The following is a 22,984-nucleotide window of genomic DNA, read 5'->3' as shown; positions in this document are numbered from 1 at the left end:
AACTAAATAACATTCAACAAATGAGTTAGGGTGTGAAAATAGATTTTTTTGTACAATGTTTGTATTTTCTGTTTCCCGTATTTTATCCCTGTGTGTGCTTTTTTATTATTATTTTCACTATAATTTATCATATTTAAAAATATGTATTACATGGTATGTAAAAGCATTCTGGGTGTAATGAAAATAAAATAAATTAATGTTCTTTTGAAACTACAGACTATGAGGTGGTATTGAAATATATTTTGTTTGACATTAGTGTTGAGTACAATGCAAACCACAAAAATGTTGTTTTTCAGCCCAAAAAATGATTCTCAGATTTTGATAAAATTCGTAGCAACAAAATCGATTCAACTTTTTAAAACCTTTTTTTCTTGCGCATCACCATTAAGTAAAAAATTATAATTCAAATGCGTGACAAGTTTAGCGTAGTCTAAGGTCTAGGCGGTATTTTGTCGACTTTATGACTGTTTGGTACCTTCCAGTAGGACTCTCCTCTCATGCTCTTTTCCTTCCCAGAATTTCCTCTACTTCCTTTCCATAAAAAGACCAGCGTCGTCCCCAAAGATGACATAGGAAATTATTTTGTTCAGGCCCCAATGTTAAACAAATGTTCTGTTAATGCAGTGCCATAATACCAAATCTTTCGTTTGTTGTTTGTTTTGCAGAATCAACAGAATCGTCCAGTGTCAGTATCTCCTTGTCAGTGTCAGTCGGTGTCTCGTGAACATGAAGGCAGACCAAGGGATAGCCTACAGCACACCCGGCTGGAAGAAAGCCCTCAACCCAACCGACATCAAACTAACCGATTGCATTGATCCTAACAAAAGTAAAATGGCGTTACAACCTTATCCCGATGTTAAAATTTTGGCTGATTTTGCAGAATTAGCGTACTCTAACTGTACGGGAGCACTAGACCTGCCTGAAGGGTGGAAACTGCTCACCACGGCACAGAACACGTCCCGGGGTAACGGATACTTCGGCTGTTCCTTCTGGAACCCGTCGCAGCAGCAGGTCGTTATTGCCCACAGAGGGACGGTGTTAAGTTGCATTGGAGCAGTCTGGACTGACATCAAAGGTGTTTATTGCAACACGATCACCGCTCACATATGTTCGGCGGTTACTTTTGCAGAGGAGATTAGGAAAGTTATAATAGAAACAAACAAAAGAAATGTCGGTCGTCGCTTCGTTTTATCCATCACAGGGCACTCTCTGGGAGGGTGGCTTGCCCAAATCACCACCATGACAGTCAAGCACCTGGTGAGGAATAAAGATGTCTTCTGCATGAATGGAGGTCCCAGTGAAGGCCTGCACGTACACACTGTGGCCTGGGACAGCCCGGGGGCAAAGGGAATCTTAACGAAGATTATCATGGAACATGATAAACCATATAAACTTTCAATGCGTGCAAAAGAACTAGATATTACAAACTATTGTGTCGCTCCAAATTTCGTAAACTGCACGAACTATCATGTGGGAGATATACTTCTGATCGATGTAAAATATGACTCAGCGCAGCCCACGAAGATGGGAAATCTGGAAACACACGGCATAAAAAAATTTATTGAATTTTTTAAATCCTTAGATTATATGGAAAATCTGTATACGGTACAGAACTGGCCCATTACAAGGAAGGAGCGCAAAAATTACCACAAGCAAGAGATGGTTAAAAATTCTTACATTTTAAATCAGGATGCTGTGCAAGCACATCCTGCGAGTTCTAACGGCAGTTCTGAAGGCAACCAGAATACACACTCATTTGAAGGAAATGCCAACAAAATACCAAATAAAAACGAAAGCAGTAAATCTTTGTTGGAATGTATGGAGAGGTTATCTTTAAAAGAGTTATCATCAGAAAGCATCCCACAATGTGAACGACCCGGAAATAATAGTACCGAATTTACATCGCAAACAAATGCACATTACAACATAACTAAATGGTTAGGAAACACGTGCAGCCTGGGGGTGTTTTCCACAGAAGAGTATATTTTTATAGAAAATTGGAACATATTTCAAAGCAACTCACTAAAACGGACCACGATTAACGAATTCACAAAGAACCGAGACTTGGACGAGTTAGTTTTCCCAAAATTTGAAATAAATACTAGACAAAACACCATCACCTGTAATTCAAGGGAAGATTTGTGTAAGGTGATTAGCCAGACCACACAACTGTTGCGCTGGTTTTATGGAGGTATCATGAAAGCTTTGGGTGAAGATAACAAGAGTATAAAGTCAGCCCCTTTGTACATGGCTGGCCTGAACTATCTCAGAAACTTGCCCGATATCCTGGACTGCGAGGACACTTTGGGCTTAAAATTATTCTTGGAATCTCGCAAACGTGTTTTACAAATAATTGTAAAGAGTGATTTTGAATTTGAAGCAGCCAGATTATGCAATATATTGTCTCTCATGAAAAAGACGGATTCGAATAATTTATACTTGGAAAAAAATTATCACACAATAATAAGTTGGAACGATATGCTTACTATATCTGAGGTTATAGATTTCAACGCTTTATATAAAGACAATGATGTTACTAACACTAACTTGTTAATTATTAATTATCCACATTTAAAGGGCGCTAACAATCAACAAAACGACGATCCAATGAAAACCATATTGTCGAATTTAAAAGTGGCGAACACTCTCAAGAAGCTTGTGATCATTCGCTCTGAGTCATTTGAAGAATTATATAAAGAACATGATCTAGAATTTGAAACTACGACCGTAGAAACATTTGTATTAAATGACCTGGTTCCTTCATCTAGAAATGATATACTCGATAGAGATATATTTCTCTTAGGGGAACAAACAATGAGCCTTAAGATTTTATTGGGAAATGACTATAAATCTGATGATCAGCAGAATAAAGAAAGTAATGAGATAATTTCGCCAATTTTAAAGAAACTTGCGGTAAATTACCCGTATGCATTTGAGGCTAAAATCCACAGAGAGCTTTGTAAATCTGATACTTCATATTACGAATCGAAAAAGCCTGTGGATAAAGCAAGGCTTACCGAACTCCTAAACATTTCTGGGGATGGGAGTGACAATAATGGACCCCTGCTGGTCATCAGTGATCCAGAGCAGCTCAGCCAGGGCAGTTGGAAGCAGGTGCGGGAGGTGGCGTTGGTTAGAATCTTCATCTCTGAGATAGAGCGACAGGACCTGTTTCTGGAAAAGTGTCGTGAAAAGCCAAAGAGAATAATCTATTGGTTACACTTATCAGGCGAAGTCTTTACCTTAAAAGCTATATACAACGACAACTTTCACCTGCCCAGGAAGTTCCACAGTCGATTTATAATCGAATCTATTGAAGAAATAATTCAGTTTAGCGAAACTGGAAATTTAATTATTTTCAAGAACGTGAAAGATAAGAAATCACTAATAAATCACTTTAACTTATCTGGAGTCGATGAGAGTACATTTTTAAAAAATAAACATATCATAATAGAGGACACACCTGGTGCGGAAACCTCAAATAAACATTATTTTGAATCATTGGAGATCGAAGGGGGGTCACATTTGCTGTGGCAATACTCCGAGGGCTCACTAGATTGCATGCGCTCATTAATCAAAATAGACTACGGAAACTCTATTGGGAAACTTGACTTCATCACAGAGAGGAAGCAGCTAGTCATCATTGCTGGTGATCCCGGCACAGGAAAAACTACCAGCCTGACGCGCATGTCGGAGCTTCTTCAAGATACTTGGATATTGAGAATCGACCGCAAGTACTTGAAAACTGCTGAACTACCTTCGGAATTTAACAAAACATCCGTTTCAGAATGTTTATTACGCCTATCGGGTTATCAACTAGGCGATCCTACCGAAAACAAATTGCTAGGTGGTCTTTTACAGCATTGCCTCGTATCAGATAATTCGAGGCAGGTTTGTGTTTTGATTGATGCATTTGACGAGATAACTGACGAAGCAATCAAGGATAACATGGTAAAGCTCCTGAAATATTTGAAAAGTACGACATGTAAAGCGTTGGTCACCACACGTGTATATCCACAAGAGGGACTCGAAAAACATTTGGAAGAATTTCCGATAGAATTGAAAAAAATTTCAGAAGTTGAGCAGGATGATTATATGTTTAATTTCTGGTATCCGCATCTGGCCTTGGAGATCCCAGATCACGGAGAGCCGGAGAAGGAGAGGCTGCGCCAGTTTGCCGGAGAGCTGCGGGAGGAGATGGAGGGAGCGCTGGGGGAAGACGTGGCCGGCTTCTTGGGCGTCCCGCTTCATATCCGTATGCTGGCCGAAGTGTTCGTCGAGCAGGCAATGCAATCTGCGCGCTCTTCTGAAACTCTTAACTTACACAAAATCACAAATCTGTTTGACTTGTATAAACAGTTCATCGAAGTTAAGAAAAACATACATTTTGAGCAGAACGCTTTTAACAATACAACCATTAAATGTGCGTGGGTTAAAGAACTTATGAAATTGCATCGAAAGTTTGCTATCCGGACCGTTTACGCAGAACATTTTACATACATAAAAGAAGTATCTGTCCAAGAACTGAAAGACATAAGCCCTTTAGGACTGATCCGGTCTAATAACAGTGGATCTTTTTCATTCATTCACCGCACATTCCAAGAATTCTTTTGCGCTGATTTCTTCATCCAAAGGCTAAATGGGACAAACAATGCAGAAGAAAACACCAAAATTCGTAATTTATTGTCCAGGAAAGACAATGAATTACTCATAAAGTTCGTTGGGACCGAAATATCACTTGATGCACCAACACCATAACCTACCTAACTTGACGAAATATGAGCTGTGATACTGTTTTCAGGTAAATTGAATTAACCTATTTTAGACTTCTCGAGGATTATATTTTTAATCCAATTTTAAAATATGCGCATCCTAACAAACTTTCGCAATACTTTGATGTCCTCAAATTTATAATCATCTCCGCGATTTACTGACCCGCCTCACAAGGCGGCCAAACCGGGGTTTAAAAAAAAAGAAAGGAAACCCTCGCCAAAGCAAACATCGAAATGCGATGACCTCTCAAATAACCCTTTGAACCTATTTCAATCGTCATTTTGTTTGTATCTGACAGATTACCCCTAGATTTTTCTTCTAACCCTTTTTATGAATTTTACGAAGCTCAACCAATTGTTAAAGAATGTTAATAGCTTCGTACAGAACCTCCACGCAACGCACGTGAGCCGTTCACAACTACCAAGTAAGAATTAAGGCCCGAATACATAATTATTTGTTTTAAACTTTTTAACCACTGAACATTAGCGACTCTCAAACAAAAATAATATGTTATTACAAAAATGATACGTATTTAAAAAAATATTTTTATTAATCTTACGGTAGCTCTCATCATCGTGTGTGCTAATAATTGTAGAAAGATAAATATTCAACAATTGGCATTATTTGGCTAACAAATCTTTAAATATATTTTAAATATTTTTAATCACAAACTCAACATAAATAATTGTAGAAGACATTTTTATTTTATTTTTTTATTGTTTAACTTATAACATTGTTACATTGTACATAAAATTAGGTAATAATAGGTAATAGTGAAAAAGATATGTTATTGAATTTCTACTCCAATGAAGAGTGCTAGCTCTTGAGCTTGTCGTAGGAGTTATTTCACAATTATTTCATGTTTATATCAGTAATTAACATAAATACAGAACAATAAATATAAACTTAAGAGAGGATTGTGACGTTAATTTTGGTTGTAACATGAATTGAAGTTATAACATTTGAAAGGTGATATTAATTTTTTTTAAAGATAAATTTGACCTTTTTTTGAATAAAATAAAATCTGGTATTTTTTTTCACTTCTTCGGGAAGACTATTAAAATATCTTATGCCTTTGTAAATTTAATTATTGTGCTTTTGTTGTGTTGAAAATAGAGGAATTTGGATGTTAAAATTATGCCTTAAGGATGAGTTAAATTTAAGTTTTTTTATTACAGTTTCTTTATATATTTGTAATATTGCATCTTTTTTATAGAGGTCTTCAATTTTTGGTACTTCGAAAATTTTGAACAATGATGCTGAAGAGAATGTTGGTTGTTTTTTCAAAATTACTTTATTAATTAGTTTTTGTACCACTTTTACAGAGCTTAAAATTTTTTCATATGCACCTCCCCACCCAATGATTCCATACTGAAGTAATGATTGGACTAGTGCGTAATAGACTTTTTTCAGGTTGTTTAGCTTGAGAACATTTCTTAATCTAATGAATATATAGATACATTTTTTATTTTTTTATTTATTTATTTATAATGTATTACAAAAAACATGGTAAGTAACACATTATTCCCAATGAGTTGAGATAAAACTCATTACGGGAAGTACAGACACATAAAATACATTTTACAAGGATATTACACTTTTAAAAAATACAACATATTGAAAAGGAAAAGAAAAATAAATAAAAAAGGAAAAATACATTGTAAAGAATAGAGATTTTAGAAATACTGAGAGACATCTATACACATGAAACATAGTAAACCAACATATGAAAGCGAGCGAAAATTCACTGGTTTAAAAACATTTTCAGGAAATAATCTTTAAGCGTTTTAACTAATATTTTTTTGTTAGTTACTGATTGCTTTATTTCATTAGGTAATGCATTGTATTGTCTATATGCAATATATTGTAATGAGTTAATACCAAATTTTGTTGTGTGGGTAGACGATGCTAGGTGTATTAGATTTTGGGACCGTGTTTTGTGCTGGTGTATGTCTGAATTAAATGCTGGTTTGATGTTAGTGTGTGAGGATCTATGTATGATTTGTAATATTGTACAAGTGATATTGTATTTAGGTAGAACCGTAAAAGGAAGTATGTTTGTCTTTAAATATATATCTTTGATATGTGTATCCCACGGTAGACGGTAGATATTCCTTATTGCTCGATTTTGAATCACTCGTATTTCTGATATTTGTTTTTTAGTAATAGTGCCCCAGATACTAACTAAATAACTCAGATGGGAGTGAATCATCGCATAGTATGTGGCCCGTAGTAGAGATGTAGAGAGAAGACCTTGGAGTCGGTACAGTACGCCGGTTATTGGGGATATTTTAGATTTCACATGCTCAACATGGGAATTCCACGAAAGTTTAGAGTCTATTAATAGCCCTAAATATTTCGTGACTTCTATATTTTGGAGCTTCTCAGTTCCAAGTGTGATATTCATGGGCACATAATCCTTATTACCGAAAGTTAGGTAGTGCGTTTTTTTTATATTGAGGCTCAATTTATTAATACGCAGCCAATTAGCTAGAATTGAGACATCTACATTCATTTGAGACTCCAGGTCACTCAGGCTTGTACTGTGATAATAGATTACAGTGTCATCCGCATAAAGTTGGAGGTTTCCAGAGATACCACATTTAGTTATGTCATTGACATATAGCAAGAAAAGCAGAGGCCCAAGAATTGATCCCTGTGGCACTCCACATGTGATTTTACCTAAGCCACTCGAGACACCTTTGACTTCAACAAGACAAAATCTATCATCTAAGTAGCTTCGGAGGAGATTTAGGGGCTTCCCAACAATTCCCAAATATTCCAATTTCTTTAAGAGTATTTCATGATCGACCGTATCAAAGGCTTTTTTGAGATCTATAAATATGGCTGCCACATATTCACCCTGGTCTATATACTGTTGAAGGTTGGAGATAAAATCAAAGGCGGCACATTGAGTACTAGAGTTTTTCCGAAAGCCATATTGTTGTGGTGTAAGGATATTATTCGCAGATATGTATTTTAGGAGTCTATCTTTGATTATGGTCTCAAATACTTTTGAAAAAACCGATAGAAGTGATATAGGACGGTAGTTAGAGATACATGTTTTACAGTCTCCTTTGTGTATAGGTATTATCTTCGCTAACTTTAATTCATTTGGAAACTTTCCCGAGGACAGTGACCAATTAAAAAGTTCTGTAAGGTGACCCGCTAATTCTTCTTTACAAGTCTTAAGAACTGATGGTGTTACTCCATCGAGTCCCGGTGCTGCTATCAGCTTAGTTTTAGAGATGATCCTCAGTACCTCATCTTTGTTTGTCCTAGCCATGTACAAGGATTGGCAAGCCTTCGGTTCCACAAATACGGTATTACAGTCATCCGGGAATGACGGAATGGTAGCTGCTAGCTTTTTTCCTATTGAGAGAAAAAACTCATTAAATGCGGATGCTATTTGGCTCGGATCCTTAATTACGCAGTCATTTACCACGAGGGATTCTATTTCGTTAGTTGGTTTATGTGTTCGGTTTGATAGAATAGAGTTTATGATTTTCCAGGTTTTAGTGGGGTTATTTTGGTTTTGTTGAAAGCTGTTCGCATAATATTTGTGTTTTAGATTTCGCCTATAATTAGTAATGGTATTTCTCAATCTCTTTTTAAGTGTTACAAGAGTAAGATTACCAGTGTCTTGTTTCCACTGCTTGTGAATCTGGTTTCGTTCTTTGATTAATGTATTTAATTTGGAATCAAACCACGGAGTATTCAGTTGTACCCGACTTCTTAATCCTGTTTTTGGTGTAGTTGTACCTGATTCTATTGCCTTTTTAATGTGATAATTGAAACTTTTAAAAGGGTCTTCTGAGTTGCTTAAGTTGATCGTGAAATTGTTATCAAGAAGATAGGATTTTACTGACATACTGTTGATGATAGGTCTCGTAATCCGGGATTTGGTTCTATTATTAAAACATTTTTTTAAGTTGTTCTTTTTTTTAATTTTTTCTAATGCGTGTAGTGGCTACGTCATACTCCGCTCCCCTCTCCGCTATGTAGCGGCTACGTCACGCCCCGCTCCCCTCGCCTCAACATATTATGTATTACCCTGTACTGCCTGTTTGATTTCAGTTAATAAACGCACTAGCTTCCTATCAGACGTGTTCGCCTTATTGCTCTGCATTTACTCCCACACACATACCTATCCAAGGCGTACTGCACACGCCTCCAAAGTGGTGACCCCGACGCGACGTGATCAACAGTGTGTGTGTGAGAACAATAGAGTGATAAGGAAGCATAACACAACACTGCATCAGTGCGATATTTTCTCGGAAGTTTGAACAATAGAGTGAGTCAGCGCGAGTGTAGAAATGGCATACAGTGCAAGTAGTGGTTCCAGGGCTGCCTCCGAGCCCGAAGTGTATACGGTTTCTCTTAATACTAAAATTCCGAAGTTTTGGGCCGAACAACCACGGCTTTGGTTTCATCAGCTGGAGGCAATTTTAGCTCCACAAAAAATTAGTGATGAGAATCGTTACTTAATCCTTGTCGCAAAGCTAGGAAAAAATGAACTGCGACAAATCAGTGATATTCTAAACAACCCCCCGGCGGAAAACAAATACCTGGCGCTGAAGACCAGACTCCTTCAGGTTTATGAAGAGTCAGCAACCCAGCAACTCCAACAGCTCCTCGGAGAACTTGAACTAGGCGACCAGAAGCCTTCACAACTCCTGCGACGAATGAGAGAGTTGGCAATAAACAAACTCTCGGACGACACGCTCAGGATTCTTTGGCTAGGACATCTCCCGCAAACCGTTCTGACTGTCTGCGAGGTACAAGACATGGAGAAGCTGGCACAAATCGCCGACAAAACACTGGAGACCACCAGAACCTCCGAGGTAGCAGAGGTTAAAACCCAACCATCAACGGCCATTGAGATGCTGACTCGGACGATTGAAAAACTGCAGCTGGAAATAGCCAGCTAACGAAGGGAACCACGGGGCCGCGAGCGACAACGTTCAACATCCAGAGCTCGCCAGTATACTTCCCTAAATCGCCCCCGTGCACCACAGCCTGGAGATCCCAACTATCTGTGCTGGTACCATTTCAAATTCGGTTCCAGGGCGCAGAAGTGCCAAGATCAGTGTTCTTACAAGACAAAAAACGAGAATTGACGCCAGCGATCGAGATAGTTGGCGTCGATAATACATCTCGATTATGTGTTACCGACCGTAAAAGTGGTATTAGATACTTAATCGATATCGGCGCTGACATTTCCGTTTTATCAGCTCGAAAATTTTCCAAATCAACACCTACCGAATACAAACTGTATGCAGCAAATGGAACAAAAATTAATACGTATGGTGAAAAATCCCTGATTCTCGACTTAGGACTACGCAGACCACTCCGGTGGACTTTCATCATCGCTGACGTCAAACAATCTATTATCGGAGCTGACTTTCTACGGGCCAAACAGCTACTCGTAGATCTACATGGAAGGAAACTGGTAGACAAGGTGACAACCCTAACCACCAGTACATCTATTACGAAGGATCCGAACGTAAACATTTACGCAGTAGACATAAACAACCCATATCACAAGTTATTATTGAAGTACCCCGAGTTGACAAGACCGGAATCTTTGAAAAATGCACCGAAACATGATATCTGTCATCATATTGTGACTACAGGCCCACCCATACATGAAAAGGTACGTCCATTAAATCCAACCAAGTATAAGGCCGCAAAGCAAGAATTTGAACACATGCTCGAGCTCGGAATCTGTCAACCATCCAACAGTCCGTGGGCGAACCCCTTACACGTCGTAGATAAGGCGGGTGGCGAAATTCGACCCTGCGGCGATTATCGCTTATTGAATGAAAATACGATCCCTGACCGATACCCGATACCTCGCATATTAGATTTCACCTATGCACTTCACAAGCGACAAATATTTACGAAATTAGATTTATGCAGAGCTTATCATCAGATTCCAATCGCAACAGAAGACATTCCCAAGACAGCAATTTTAACTCCTTTTGGTTTATACGAGTTCACTAAGATGAACTTTGGCCTCCGCAATGCGGGTCAGACTTTTCAAAGGTTCATAGACATGATATTACGTGGACTCGACTTCGTTTTTGCATACCTGGATGATATACTAATAGCGTCAGAAAACGAAGAACAACATATGCAACATCTTCAACAAATATTATCCCGTTTGGACGAATTTGGTTTAACAATTAATGCAAGCAAATGTGAGTTTGGAAAAAAAGAGCTCAATTTCCTCGGCTACTGTGTAAAAAGTGATGGAGTTACCCCTAGTGAAGAAAAAGTCAAGGCTATTGCCGATTTTCCTAAACCAAGCACTATCGAAGAACTACGTCGATTCCTTGGAATGGTAAACTTTTACCGCAGCTCCATTCCGAAAGCAGCACAGATACAGGCACCACTCAACGCTTTTTTACATAACTCTAAGAAAAGGGACAAAACACGTATTGATTGGACATCAGTCGCAAAGGAGGCATTTCAACAGTGTAAAGATAGCTTAAAAAGCACCGTTACGCTGTTTCACCCTGCTCTCAATGTAAGTTTAGCCCTCATGACTGATGCATCCGAAACTTGTGTCGGTTCTGTCCTACAACAACGAGTTGACAACATATGGCGACCTTTAGGTTTTTTCTCAAAGAAATTGAGTGAAACGCAACAAAAATATAGTACCTACAACCGCGAATTATTAGCTATATACATGTCAATTAAACACTTCCGCAACATGATAGAAGGAAGGGATTTACTTACTTATAATATACAGGGTGTCCGGGGGTAAAGTGCAGTAACTTCGTGGGGGGATTCTACATGATCGTAGGAGTAAAAAAGATAAATAACTTTTTCCGAAATTCCAATTTTTTATTTTTCATACAAAAAGACATACCTGCTAAAAAGCCATAGTGCAGGTGCAAACTTACCCGATAAATTCGCAAGTGTGAACGTGGCAACGTTGCATATTTGTGAGTGGCGCGTATCCATGGAAACCGCATGTGAATTGTAAACAATAACAACACAGAGTTCGCCGTATGTTTTGATATTTTACCAAATTCAAAAAGAGAACTGCACTAAAATCACGTTACACTTTTTATTATAAAAAATATTAATAACTCATTGAACACTTAACTAATTTCATCGCTTTTTACTAATAGGCCACTTGCATCATATTTTTTAATTTTTTTTTTCCGGTTAAGGAAAATATTCTAAGACATTCTGTATTATTATTATTTTTTTAATCGTATTTTTGAAACCCTGGGGATTTTTTGAAAATTTCAATCCGAAAAATCAGACCTTTTTTATAAGCCGGAAAGACGGGACATAATTTTATAGGTGAGAAAAAACAATGATTACATAGCCGAAAATCATTTTTAAAAAAAAGAACGTTTTCCACACGAATGACACAGCAGAATAACGAGGCGTACCAAAAATATTACATCTCATAAATATTTTTTTCCTTGATCCATCTTATTGATCATAAATCATTATAATGTACAACGTCTATATTAATAAATCCAATGTAATATACTTGTACTTGTAAATTATAATAATAATAAGAATATTATAAAATTTGATTTTGATAAAATCAGCACCATAACCATTATACCTCTAAAACACGCACCGACATCTAAATTGTACGGGGTTCTCTTCACATCTGTCAAAAATTCAAACCAAATGAAAAGTTCGCAGAGAACAAACAATAAATCTAGTGAACGAATTCAAAAATTCTTAGATAAATTAAATTTTCAAAGTTGTTTACTCCGCCCGTCAAATTTTGTGACACATTACATTCAAAGCACGATTTACTAATAGCGGGGGGTGCAGGAGGGGGTGCGGGGGACAGTTTACCAGCTGACCGACTGAATTCGGGTGCCGGGGGTAGCGGGGATTAGTTACCGGGGGGGCGCGGGATGTAGATTTGGCAACGACGAAAAAAATAATGCCGTCTAGGCACGTCGGAGAAATTTTTCGTTATTAGCTTAAAAGTACATCTAAAAGTTGGAATTTCAGAAAAAGTTATTAATCTTTTTTACTCCTACGATCACGTAGAATCACCTCCCGAAGTTACTGCACTTTACCACCGGACACCCTGTATACAGATCATAAACCCCTTACGTTTGCGCTTACTAAGAAAATTTCAACTTATGACACACCTCGAAGAATCAGACAATTGGATTTTATTTCGCAGTTTTGTTCTAAAATCGAATATGTTAAAGGAGCTGACAATCCCGTCGCAGATGCTTTGTCACGAATCGAAGAAATTTGCCTTCCCAGTTTATTCGATAACAAAGAGCTTGCAGAAGAACAAAACAAAGACGAAGAGTTACAACAGCTGAAAAAGCAAGTTAATCTTCTTTTCAAATTAGTAACTATGCCAGATTCAAATGTTCAAATAACTTGCGAAATTTCAACAGCACGAGTGAGGCCATACCTACCACTGAAATTCCGCGAAAAGGCGTTGAACCCTGTCCATAACACGAGTCACGCTGGAATCAAAGCGACTAGACATTTAATAACGCAGCGATATTTTTGGGCCGCAATGAACAGAGACATAGCAATATGGGTAAAAAAAATGCTTAGCATGCCAACAAGCTAAAGTTAGTAGGCATACAATTTCACCACTTGGCGAGTTCCATGACGTATCTCGTTTTGAACACCTTCATATTGACATAATCGGACCACTTCCAATCTCACAGGAAAACCGATTCCGCGTAACAATGGTAGATAGAGAAACCTCATGGCCAGAAACAATTCCAGTTAAAAACATTGATGCTGAAACTATAGCTGATGTTCTAATAACTCATTGGATCTCGAGATTTGGCTGTCCGACTTATTTAACAACAGACCAGGGTCGACAGTTCGAATCTGACCTATTTAATCAAACAGTAAAAAAAACTGGGCATGGAAAAAATTCACACTACCGCCTACAACCCGAAAGCCAACGGCAAGGTAGAACGCTACCACCGCACGCTGAAAGCTGCAATTATGGCAAAATGTGTAGATAACACCCAGTGGTCACAAGAGTTGCCTATAATTTTATTAGGCCTACGTTCAGCAGTCAAAGATGATAAAGGTTACAGCCCAGCACAAATGGTTTATGGGACAACCTTGACTTTACCTGGAGATATTTTTGTGCCTTCCGAGCCAAAAATTAACGACACAGACTACACCAGGAGACTTATGGATCATTTCAAAAACATCTCTTTTTCAAATAGACGACCAACAAATGATAATAAAAATATTTTCATGCACCCAGACTTAAAAAATTACAAAAACGTATTTCTTAGAAACGAGGTGAAGAGAGCACTCACCCCACCATATAAAGGTCCGTACGAGATTTTCAAACGAAAAGAGAAATATTTTTGCATTATTATCAATTCAAAAAAGGTCAACGTGTCAATTGATAGACTTAAACCGGCATTCTTTCAACCAGTAAATGTTTCTAACGAAAGTAAACCAGCTGATCATACATTTTTCAGACCAACTACTGAGTCAGTTGTGGACAGACCGACTAGACTGTCAACCCAAGCGAACAGTGACCCTGTACCCGTGCCCTCGTCAGCAAAATACATTACACGGGCCGGACAAACTTAAAAAAAACCAGTACGCTTCCTAATAACCTAATATTTTAAAATCTCCTACTACCACCACAGTAAGCGGAAACTGTTGCTTGTGTTGTGATGGAGAATGATGAAATGAACACACTGCGCCTGGGTGGGACCCAAACGCGATGCCAACTCAGCCACGGACCGGATTTATTTGCACTTCTCGTCCCGTCTCCGCGTATGAATGTCTCGCGAACGTAATTTATTTATCTTTTCAGTTCCTTAGGCAACATCCCTATGTTAATTTTAGCTTGTGTATTTAGCATTGATTTATTATGCAGTATTGTAGTCACAGTAAATGATTTACTATGGAGTATTGTAGTCACAGTAAATGATTTATTATGCAGTATTGTAGTCACAGTAAATGATTTATTATGCAGTATTGTAGTCACAGTAAATGATTTATTATGCAGTATTGTAGTCACAGTAAATGATTTATTATGCAGTATTGTAGTCACAGTAAATGATTTATTATGCAGTATTGTAGTCACAGTAAATGATTTATTATGCAGTATTGTAGTCACAGTAAATGATTTATTATGCAGTATTGTAATCACAGTAAATGATTTATTATGCAGTATTGTAGTCACAGTAAATGATTTCATACACTTTCTTTTGACGGTTTAATGATTTATTTTTTTCTCGTTGGGAACGGCTCACGTGCGTTGTTGGAATGTTTGTGCGAAGCTTATAAAATTTTAAATTATTATACTTATTACAGCATGTTTTGATTTGCGATATAATATACTATGGACATTTGTATTTTTTTACATTTTCAGATCCATGCATGTATATGCATCAATAACATCACACATCCCTTGGAATCTAGTTGGCTGACACCACTCTACCTGCTATCTACCTCGTCCTGCTATCTACCTCCAGTTCCTCATGGCCAGGAGTGCCAGGACTGGGGTGTTTGCCTGCACACCATCCGGCCACCAAGGCCTCCCAATACTCCGTAATCCTGCATAACCTCTTTCGCTGTACGCCTTTCTTCCATTACTGGTACATGTTCTACTCGTAGTTTCCTAAATCTTGTTAGAAGTACCTCATAAATGCTTGAAACTCTTTGTCTGTTCTTGTTCAGCCCTGCACCCTGAGTGGCAGTAGCTAGTAGTAGACCTGTTCTGAGGAGGTTTTGTACATTGGATCTTAGTTCTTTATCCGTATTTCAATACCAGCTGTAGATTAAAACTCTTTGTCTGTTCTTGTTCAGCCCTGCACCCTGAGCGGCAGTAGCAAGTAGTAGATCTGTTCTGAGGAGGTTTTGTACATTGGATCTTAGTTCTTTCTCCGTATTTCAATACCAGCTGTAGATTAAAACTCTTTGTCTGTTCTTGTTCAGCCCTGCACCCTGAGCGGCAGTAGCAAGTAGTAGATCTATTCTGAGGAGGTTTTGTACATTGGATCTTAGTTCTTTCTCCGTATTTCAATACCAGCTGTAGACTTGTGTTTTTAATAATTGCCTATGAAGGTACCTACTTATTTTTTAAAATCAACATTGTAACATTTGTAAGAACTATATATTTACTTATAAAAATCATTTACTTAATAAGGAACTCCAGTAATTTTTTATATTGTTTAACCCTTTAGGCATCTGACATGTAGACCGTCACATTTTGAAAATAAGCTGACAGAAAAGCGGAGAAATTGTGTGTATTTCCGCTTTTCAATAAAAATCCAAATAAATGGTATATTTTTGAACGTATCCGAAAACTAAAACTATTTTTTTTATTTTTTTATTATTTATTAAGTTAAAAGAAATACATATTTCGCTTTGTTAACTTAAGTGTACATTGATTAAGACATAAATAATATATATATTAATAATTATGGTTTACTACCTAAGTAACATATTTTTCTTAAGTAAGAGCATTTTGATTTTGCTCATTGATCTTGAGGGCAAACAGTTTTTTCTTAAATATATTTATTCTATTTACAGTTGTCAGGCTATCAGGAAGGAGATTATATATGTGTACACCCTCATGGCCTATGTTTCTTTTACCAGACTCTGTCTTTGCTGAATTTGTGTATAATTTATTGTGTTGTCTTGTGTGGTGGTCATGTACTTGTGATGTTTTCATAAATGAAGTATTTGTGTGTATGAGGCCATTTTGGATTTTGTGAATTAATAGGCATATGTTATATTCGTACAGTTTTCTAATTTTAAGTAAGTTAGTTTCTTGGTATACTCTTTTGGTGGGGGTATCTGGTCTATAGTTAAAAAGTTTTTTTATAACTTTATTTTGTATTGTTTGAATTTCGTTTAGATATGTGATGTTTGTGTTTCCCCATATTTCTATGAGATAATTTAGATGGGATTGAATTAAACTGAAGTATAATCCCCTCTTTACTTGTATTGGTAGAAGATGGGCTATTCTGCCAAATACACCAATTAGTGGGATAATTTTTTCTTTTACTTTTTGTATGTGGTGTTTAAAAGATAAGTGTTTATCGATATGAAGTCCCAGGTATTTTTCACTTTCTGAAATTTGTAGGTTTTTTCCTTCTATTTGCAAAGGTTTATGAGAGGGCGTTTTTCTTTTTTGTGAACTTAAGATCATGTAATTTGTTTTTTTTGTGTTAATAGTTAATATATTTTTAATTAGCCAGTTATTTAATTTATTTAGATCCAGTTGGGCTTTTTCAAGTAAGTTTTATAAGTTTTTACCAAAGTAAAATATAGCAGTATCATCCGCGTATAAAAAAATTTCCCCATTTAAGTTTAACTGACAGATATCGTTAATATATATTTGAAACAAGAGAGGCCCTAATATGGATCCTTGAGGAACACCATAATTTATATTATTGTGTTGACTGTTTTTGTTATCTAAGCTGACATATTGCATTCTGTTACTTAAATACGATTTAATGAGTTGGAGAGCAGGGCCGGTTACACCTATTTTTTCAATTTTTTTTAGCAGTATCACATGACTCACGGTATCAAATGCTTTTTGGAGATCTACGAGGATTGCTATAGCGTAATTTCCATTGTCTATGCTGGTTCTTAGTTTGTTTATTAGATCATTAGTTGCCGAAAGAGTATTTGATTTTTTTCTGAAACCGTATTGTTTATTATATAGCAGTGATTTGTTTAGTAGAAATTTATTTAATCTTTCATAAATTACATGTTCGAAAATTTTTGATAGAATTGGTAAAATTGAGATTGGCCGATAATTTGACGTATCCGTTTTTGATCCAGATTTGTATATTGGTATTACCTTCGCAATTTTAAAGCAATCTGGAAAAGTCCCCTCTGTAATGCATTGGTTAATTAGTTTTGAAATAGGGGAAGCCAATATTTCGGACAGATTAAGTATTGTTTTACATTTTATTGTGTCATAGCCAGCACTTGCATTTGGTTTAAGTGATTTAATAATTCTGTTTATTTCAACCTCCGTGGTAGGTTGAAGATATAGTGATTGATTACTATTATGCTCTAACGTTATTTCGTTAGCTGTATTGTGTGCGGGCTTATTTTTTATGTTATCAGCTAATGAGGACCCAATGTTGCAAAAGTAGTCGTTAAAATGTTTACATATTTCATCTTTATTTGAGATTATTTCATTATTGATTATTATCTTGTTACAAGATTTGTTGAGAGTTTTTGACTTGTTTGTTAGTATGGTATTAATTAGATTCCATGTTTTCTTTGAATCATTTTCGCAATTTTTAAAGAGGGTGGTGTAGTGTTTTTGTTTTAAAGATTTTTTTTTTTAGTAATATTATTACGTATATTTATGAATTCTGTTTTTAATGGTACGCTTTCCGGTTGTTTTTTTAGTTTAAGGTGTAATTTATTTCTTTTATTAATTAGTTTTAAAAGGTCTTTGGTTATCCAATCCGGGTGATATTTTTTTTTTGTTTTTTTTTTGTGTACTATTGAAGTTTATTTTATTTTTGAGGTAGTTTACAAAGTTGTTAAAATTTGATATCGAATCCTCATTTACGTTGAAGTGAAAGGGATTCTGAAGGATATCCTTTTTTAGGTTATCTAAGTTAATACGTTTATATTCAAACGAAGGCGTTTTGGATGAAGTGTTACTGTATGTGTGAAGGACATCCAGGAGTAGTATATTATGATCGGATATTGCATTATCGCAGTTTGTTAGTGAGTACGAAAGTGTGATGTCGGAAAGTACATGATCTATGATTGTGTTAGTATTATCTGTAATGCGTGTCGCGTGTTTGTTGTTTATTTTGTTCAGGATGCTATAATTATTTAATCTAATTGTGTCTGTGTACTTACGTGTTTGAGTATTTGTTGAGTCAAGTAGATTTATATTAAAATCTCCAAAAATAATACATCTTTTGTGTGCTTCAAGTTGGGGGCTAAGTTTATCCAAAAAGTCTTGATAATTAGTACTAGGCTTTTTATACACTACGCCTATGTTTAAATTAAGTTTGTTTATATGTATCCACAAGAAGTTGTTGTCGGAGTCGTACACGTTGTTGATTACATTAAAGTCCATGGTATCTTTGATAAATATTGACACTCCACCTCCAGCTCCTTGTGGGCGGCAGGATGCTTCATGCCGGTAACCTTCTAGATTTACGTACTTTACTTCCCCTTCTTTCAGCCATGTCTCACTCATCAGAATAATATTGAAACTGGAATTTGTGGATTTAAGTAGACATTCTATATCTTCAATTTTACCTTTTAAACTTCTTACATTAAGGTACAAGAATGATAGAGAAGTTTGACCTTTTGAAGTACATGGAGGTTTATATTGGTCTATTTTTTTAATTCTAATGTGTTTCTTTATTTTTGTTTTTTTCTCGTCTACCTGATTAAATTGTTTCCGTTCTCTGCTTCCTAAATAAATGATTTCTTGCAGTTGGTTGCTTTTTATAAAAAAATTACCTTTTTCTTCTCCAATTCCAATTTCCTTTTGTATACTGGACATTCGAAGCTCCACGCTGGATGATTTGAGTCTAGGTTTATCTTCAACTTGTTTTTAGTATTAATACAATTATTACACTTTTCTGTTCCTCTAATAGCCTTGCATTCTTCACTTTTATGACCACCTGTACATTTAGGGCATACAAAGGAGTCTTTTTTACATTCGCTCCCTTTATGGTTGAACCCGTAGCATTTATAGCAGCGCTTAATGTCAAATGCATCAAATACTCTGACCCTTTCCCATCCAATATTTATTTTTTGCATTTGCAACATTATTCCATGTGTTTGTGTATCTACTTCCAAATATATTATATATTCTTCTCCTGTTTTTAATTTCTTGTTTTTTATTACAGTTACTTCCATTTTTTGTGGTTCTTCTGGAAACTCGTTCTGAATTTTTATGTTCTGAACGATTTCTTTTTCATCCATTTTATGTGTTACTCCAACGACTTTTATTGATGGGAATCTTTTATCCGGGATCTTCGTTGTATATTTTTCACAGAACTTTATTTTTATGTCTTCCTGTAGTTTTTCAATATGCTGACTATTTCTACATGTAACAATTATTTTACCATCCTTTGCATTTTTTATTCCCATCACTCCTGTTTCAATTGGATCAATTTGTTTTTTAATATCCTCTTCGGTTTTCTCCGTGGTCTGCTCTTCTTTCGGAGTGATAATAATTTTTTTCCCCAAATTTTGGTATTGCTTATTGTTACCCGTAATTTCCTTAAGTATTCTATTTTCTCCAGAAATATCGGCCATTTTTGCTGCCATTTCGCTTATTAACCCCAAAATTGTAATTGTTTTCGGGGTTAATTTATTAATTTGTTCTTTGTTTAGTTTTGTCGAAATGTCATTAATTCAATTTTGTAGAATTAGAACTGCATCTGTGGCTTTATCTATAAAACTTTTAGGATCCATCTTGAGTAACTTTATTTATTTCACTATTCACGGCAAAAATCAAGTTTTATAAGGTGATTAAACTTGATTTTTTGAAAGGTGATTAAATACGCTTTCTAGTTTTATCATTGAAAATCAAAATATAATTTTAGAAATATTAATGATTTTAATGCAAACATAAAAAAAAACAGTTTTACAAATGGCTCGCCTCACTCAACCGAAATTACAGATAACAAAAAATACATATATATAAATACACATAAAAAATTATTATTTTTTATATATAATTATATACATATATCGGTCAATTTGCCAGAGGCCTGAAAGATTAATATACTTATGTGATTTAAAATTATATATAAAATATTAGGTACTATTTACGCCGTAAAAATACACGGCGATCAATGCGGCTTTGTATCGGGGAAATCAACAATAGATGCTATTCAAACAGTCAGAATCATAGTTGAAAAATATCGAGATGCAAAAAAAAGATTTACACATGGTATTTATAGACTTGGAAAAAGCATTTGACAGGGTACCCCGAAGCCTGATATGGGCGGCATTGAGATCTCATAACGTACCAGAAGGATATGTGCTCTCCATACAAGATATGTATACAGACGTAGAAACACAAGTAAGATGCACATCAGGGATGTCACCAACATTTCCAATTAAAGTGGGGGTACACCAAGGATCTGTCCTGAGCCCATTGCTATTCATAATGGTCATGAATTACCCAACGAGTCAAGAAATGAACAGTATTCTCAAGACTATGCTTTTTGCAGATGATGTAGTACTGATAGAAGAAAATCATTGTGATCTACAAAATAGCCTGGAAAGGTGGAGAAAGATCCTGGAGGATAATGGACTAAAAATTAGCAGGAAAAAGACGGAATATTTGTATTTACCATTTGAAGACTCAAATGCTGTAACTCCTTCGATGCAATTGGATGGAGTAACATTAGCCAACTGTGACTCATTTAAGTATCTGGGCTCACTCATCCACAGAGACGGAGGATGTGCAGCGGATGTCAACCATAGGATAGGAGTGGGATGGATGAAATTTAGATCCGTAACAGGAATTTTGTGCGACACGAAAATGCCAATAAAACTTAAAGGAAAGACATACCAGACTATTGTTAGACCCGCGATAATGTATGGCTCCGAATGCTGGACAATGTACAACTCCTACTCTAGGCAACTCGAATCAGCAGAAATGCGAATGCTTAGATGGACGACAGGAGTATCATTAAAAGATAAAATTAAAAGCTCACGCATTCGTGGTAGCCTGGGTGTCACTGACATAAACAGTAAGCTAGAGGAACGACAGTTAAGATGGTATGGGCACATAAGACGGAGACCACCAGACCACACAGTGAAGCAGGCAATGTCTATAGAGCTTCAAAGACAGTCATCCAGAGGTAGACCAAAGAACTCCTGGATGACCCAATGCTCCAAAATCCTACAAAAAAACGGCCTAGATGAAAGCGACACTCAGAACCGAAGAAGCTATAACCTGAGAACGAGAAGAGCCGACCCCAACAGCCTACCTAGGCAATGAGTTGGGATAGTGCTAGGAAGAAGAAGAAGATTAGGTACTTATTACATAAAGTTTTCTCGGATAGATAATATGAAGTGGAGTTAAAGCGAGATAAAATTAAAAATAAATACAAAAAAGAGATAATATTCAGTCTGTGAGTTTATATTGTTTTATTTCTAATTTAAATAGCAGTGACATTTTCCTGTTTTATAACCAATTGTTTCCTATTTTATAATAAAATCTAAATTAGTTACTAAGAAATGGTTGCATTTTCATTTGCCTGCCTTTCAATATCATTCTCAGTGCCAAATCTCTCAAACACAAATAACATGAAAGCATTTTTATAAAAAGAGTCGAACAAATGAACTCTTTCAGTACCGCGCTTTTGTCTCTTTAGATAGACCATATTTTATGCTTGATAACCGAACCAATAGAAAACATCTGTGAGTATTAAATACAAATATTAATCATTACAAATCTGATAAAGCTGATGCTTGTGCTCAGGAGAGCCAAACTGTGCTCAGGAGAGGTAAACTGTGCTCAGGAGAGGTAAACTGTGCTCAGGAGAGGTAAACTGTGCTCAGGAGAGGTAAACTGTGCTCAGGAGAGGCAAACTGTGCTCAGGAGAGGTAAACTGTGCTCAGGAGAGGCAAACTGTGCTCAGGAGAGGTAAAATGTGCTCAGGAGAGGCAAACTGTGCTCAGGAGAGGTAAACTGTGCTCAGAAGAGGTAAACTGTGCTCAGGAGAGGTAATTGTGCTCAGGAGAGGTAAACTGTGCTCAGGAGAGGTAAACTGTGCTCAGGAGAGGTAAACTGTGCTCAGGAGAGGCAAACTGTGCTCAGGAGAGGTAAACTGTGCTCAGGAGAGGTAAACTGTGCTCAGGAGAGGTAAACTGTGCTCAGGAGAGGCAAACTGTGCTCAGGAGAGGCAAACTGTGCTCAGGAGAGGCAAACTGTGCTCAGGAGAGGTAAACTGTGCTCAGGAGAGGTAAACTGTGCTCAGGAGAGGTAAACTGTGCTCAGGAGAGGTAAACTGTGCTCAGGAGAGGTAAACTGTGCTCAGGAGAGGCAAACTGTGCTCAGGAGAGGTAAACTGTGCTCAGGAGAGGCAAACTGTGCTCAGGGGAGGCAAACTTGTTGTCTTTCCATTACTAGAGGGTACAATCTATAGTATAGTAATAAGATCCATGTGTCTTTATGGTGAGGAAATGTCATGTTTTGTTTTTGATAATAATACTGTATGACATGTAAACATTGTAATATATAATTACA

At 36.5% G+C, this 22,984-nt stretch overlaps 1 protein-coding gene across 1 annotated transcript; it reads left to right on the top strand.

Annotated features, from left to right (window-relative positions):
• The first annotated feature begins 9,052 nt into the window (after nt 1–9,052).
• Nucleotides 9,053–9,704, top strand: LOC149414291 (uncharacterized). The gene has a single exon (XM_089644127.1). The coding sequence runs from the start codon at nt 9,090–9,092 to the stop codon at nt 9,702–9,704; it is 615 nt and encodes a 204-aa protein (XP_089500253.1). The 5' UTR covers nt 9,053–9,089.
• Nucleotides 9,705–22,984: the final 13,280 nt, after the last annotated feature.

Source organism: Hesperophylax consimilis, chromosome 20 (assembly GCF_061612785.1).
Source record: "Hesperophylax consimilis isolate HC1 chromosome 20, BYU_Hcon_1.0, whole genome shotgun sequence".
NCBI lineage: Eukaryota > Metazoa > Arthropoda > Insecta > Trichoptera > Limnephilidae > Hesperophylax > Hesperophylax consimilis.
This window is presented reverse-complemented; position numbering and strand designations above follow the sequence as displayed.

What these genes read in the sequence shown, in the direction of transcription:
- LOC149414291 (XM_089644127.1), top strand. Translation starts at nt 9,090, where the DNA reads ATGGCATACAGTGCAAGTAGTGGTTCCAGGGCTGCCTCCGAGCCCGAA.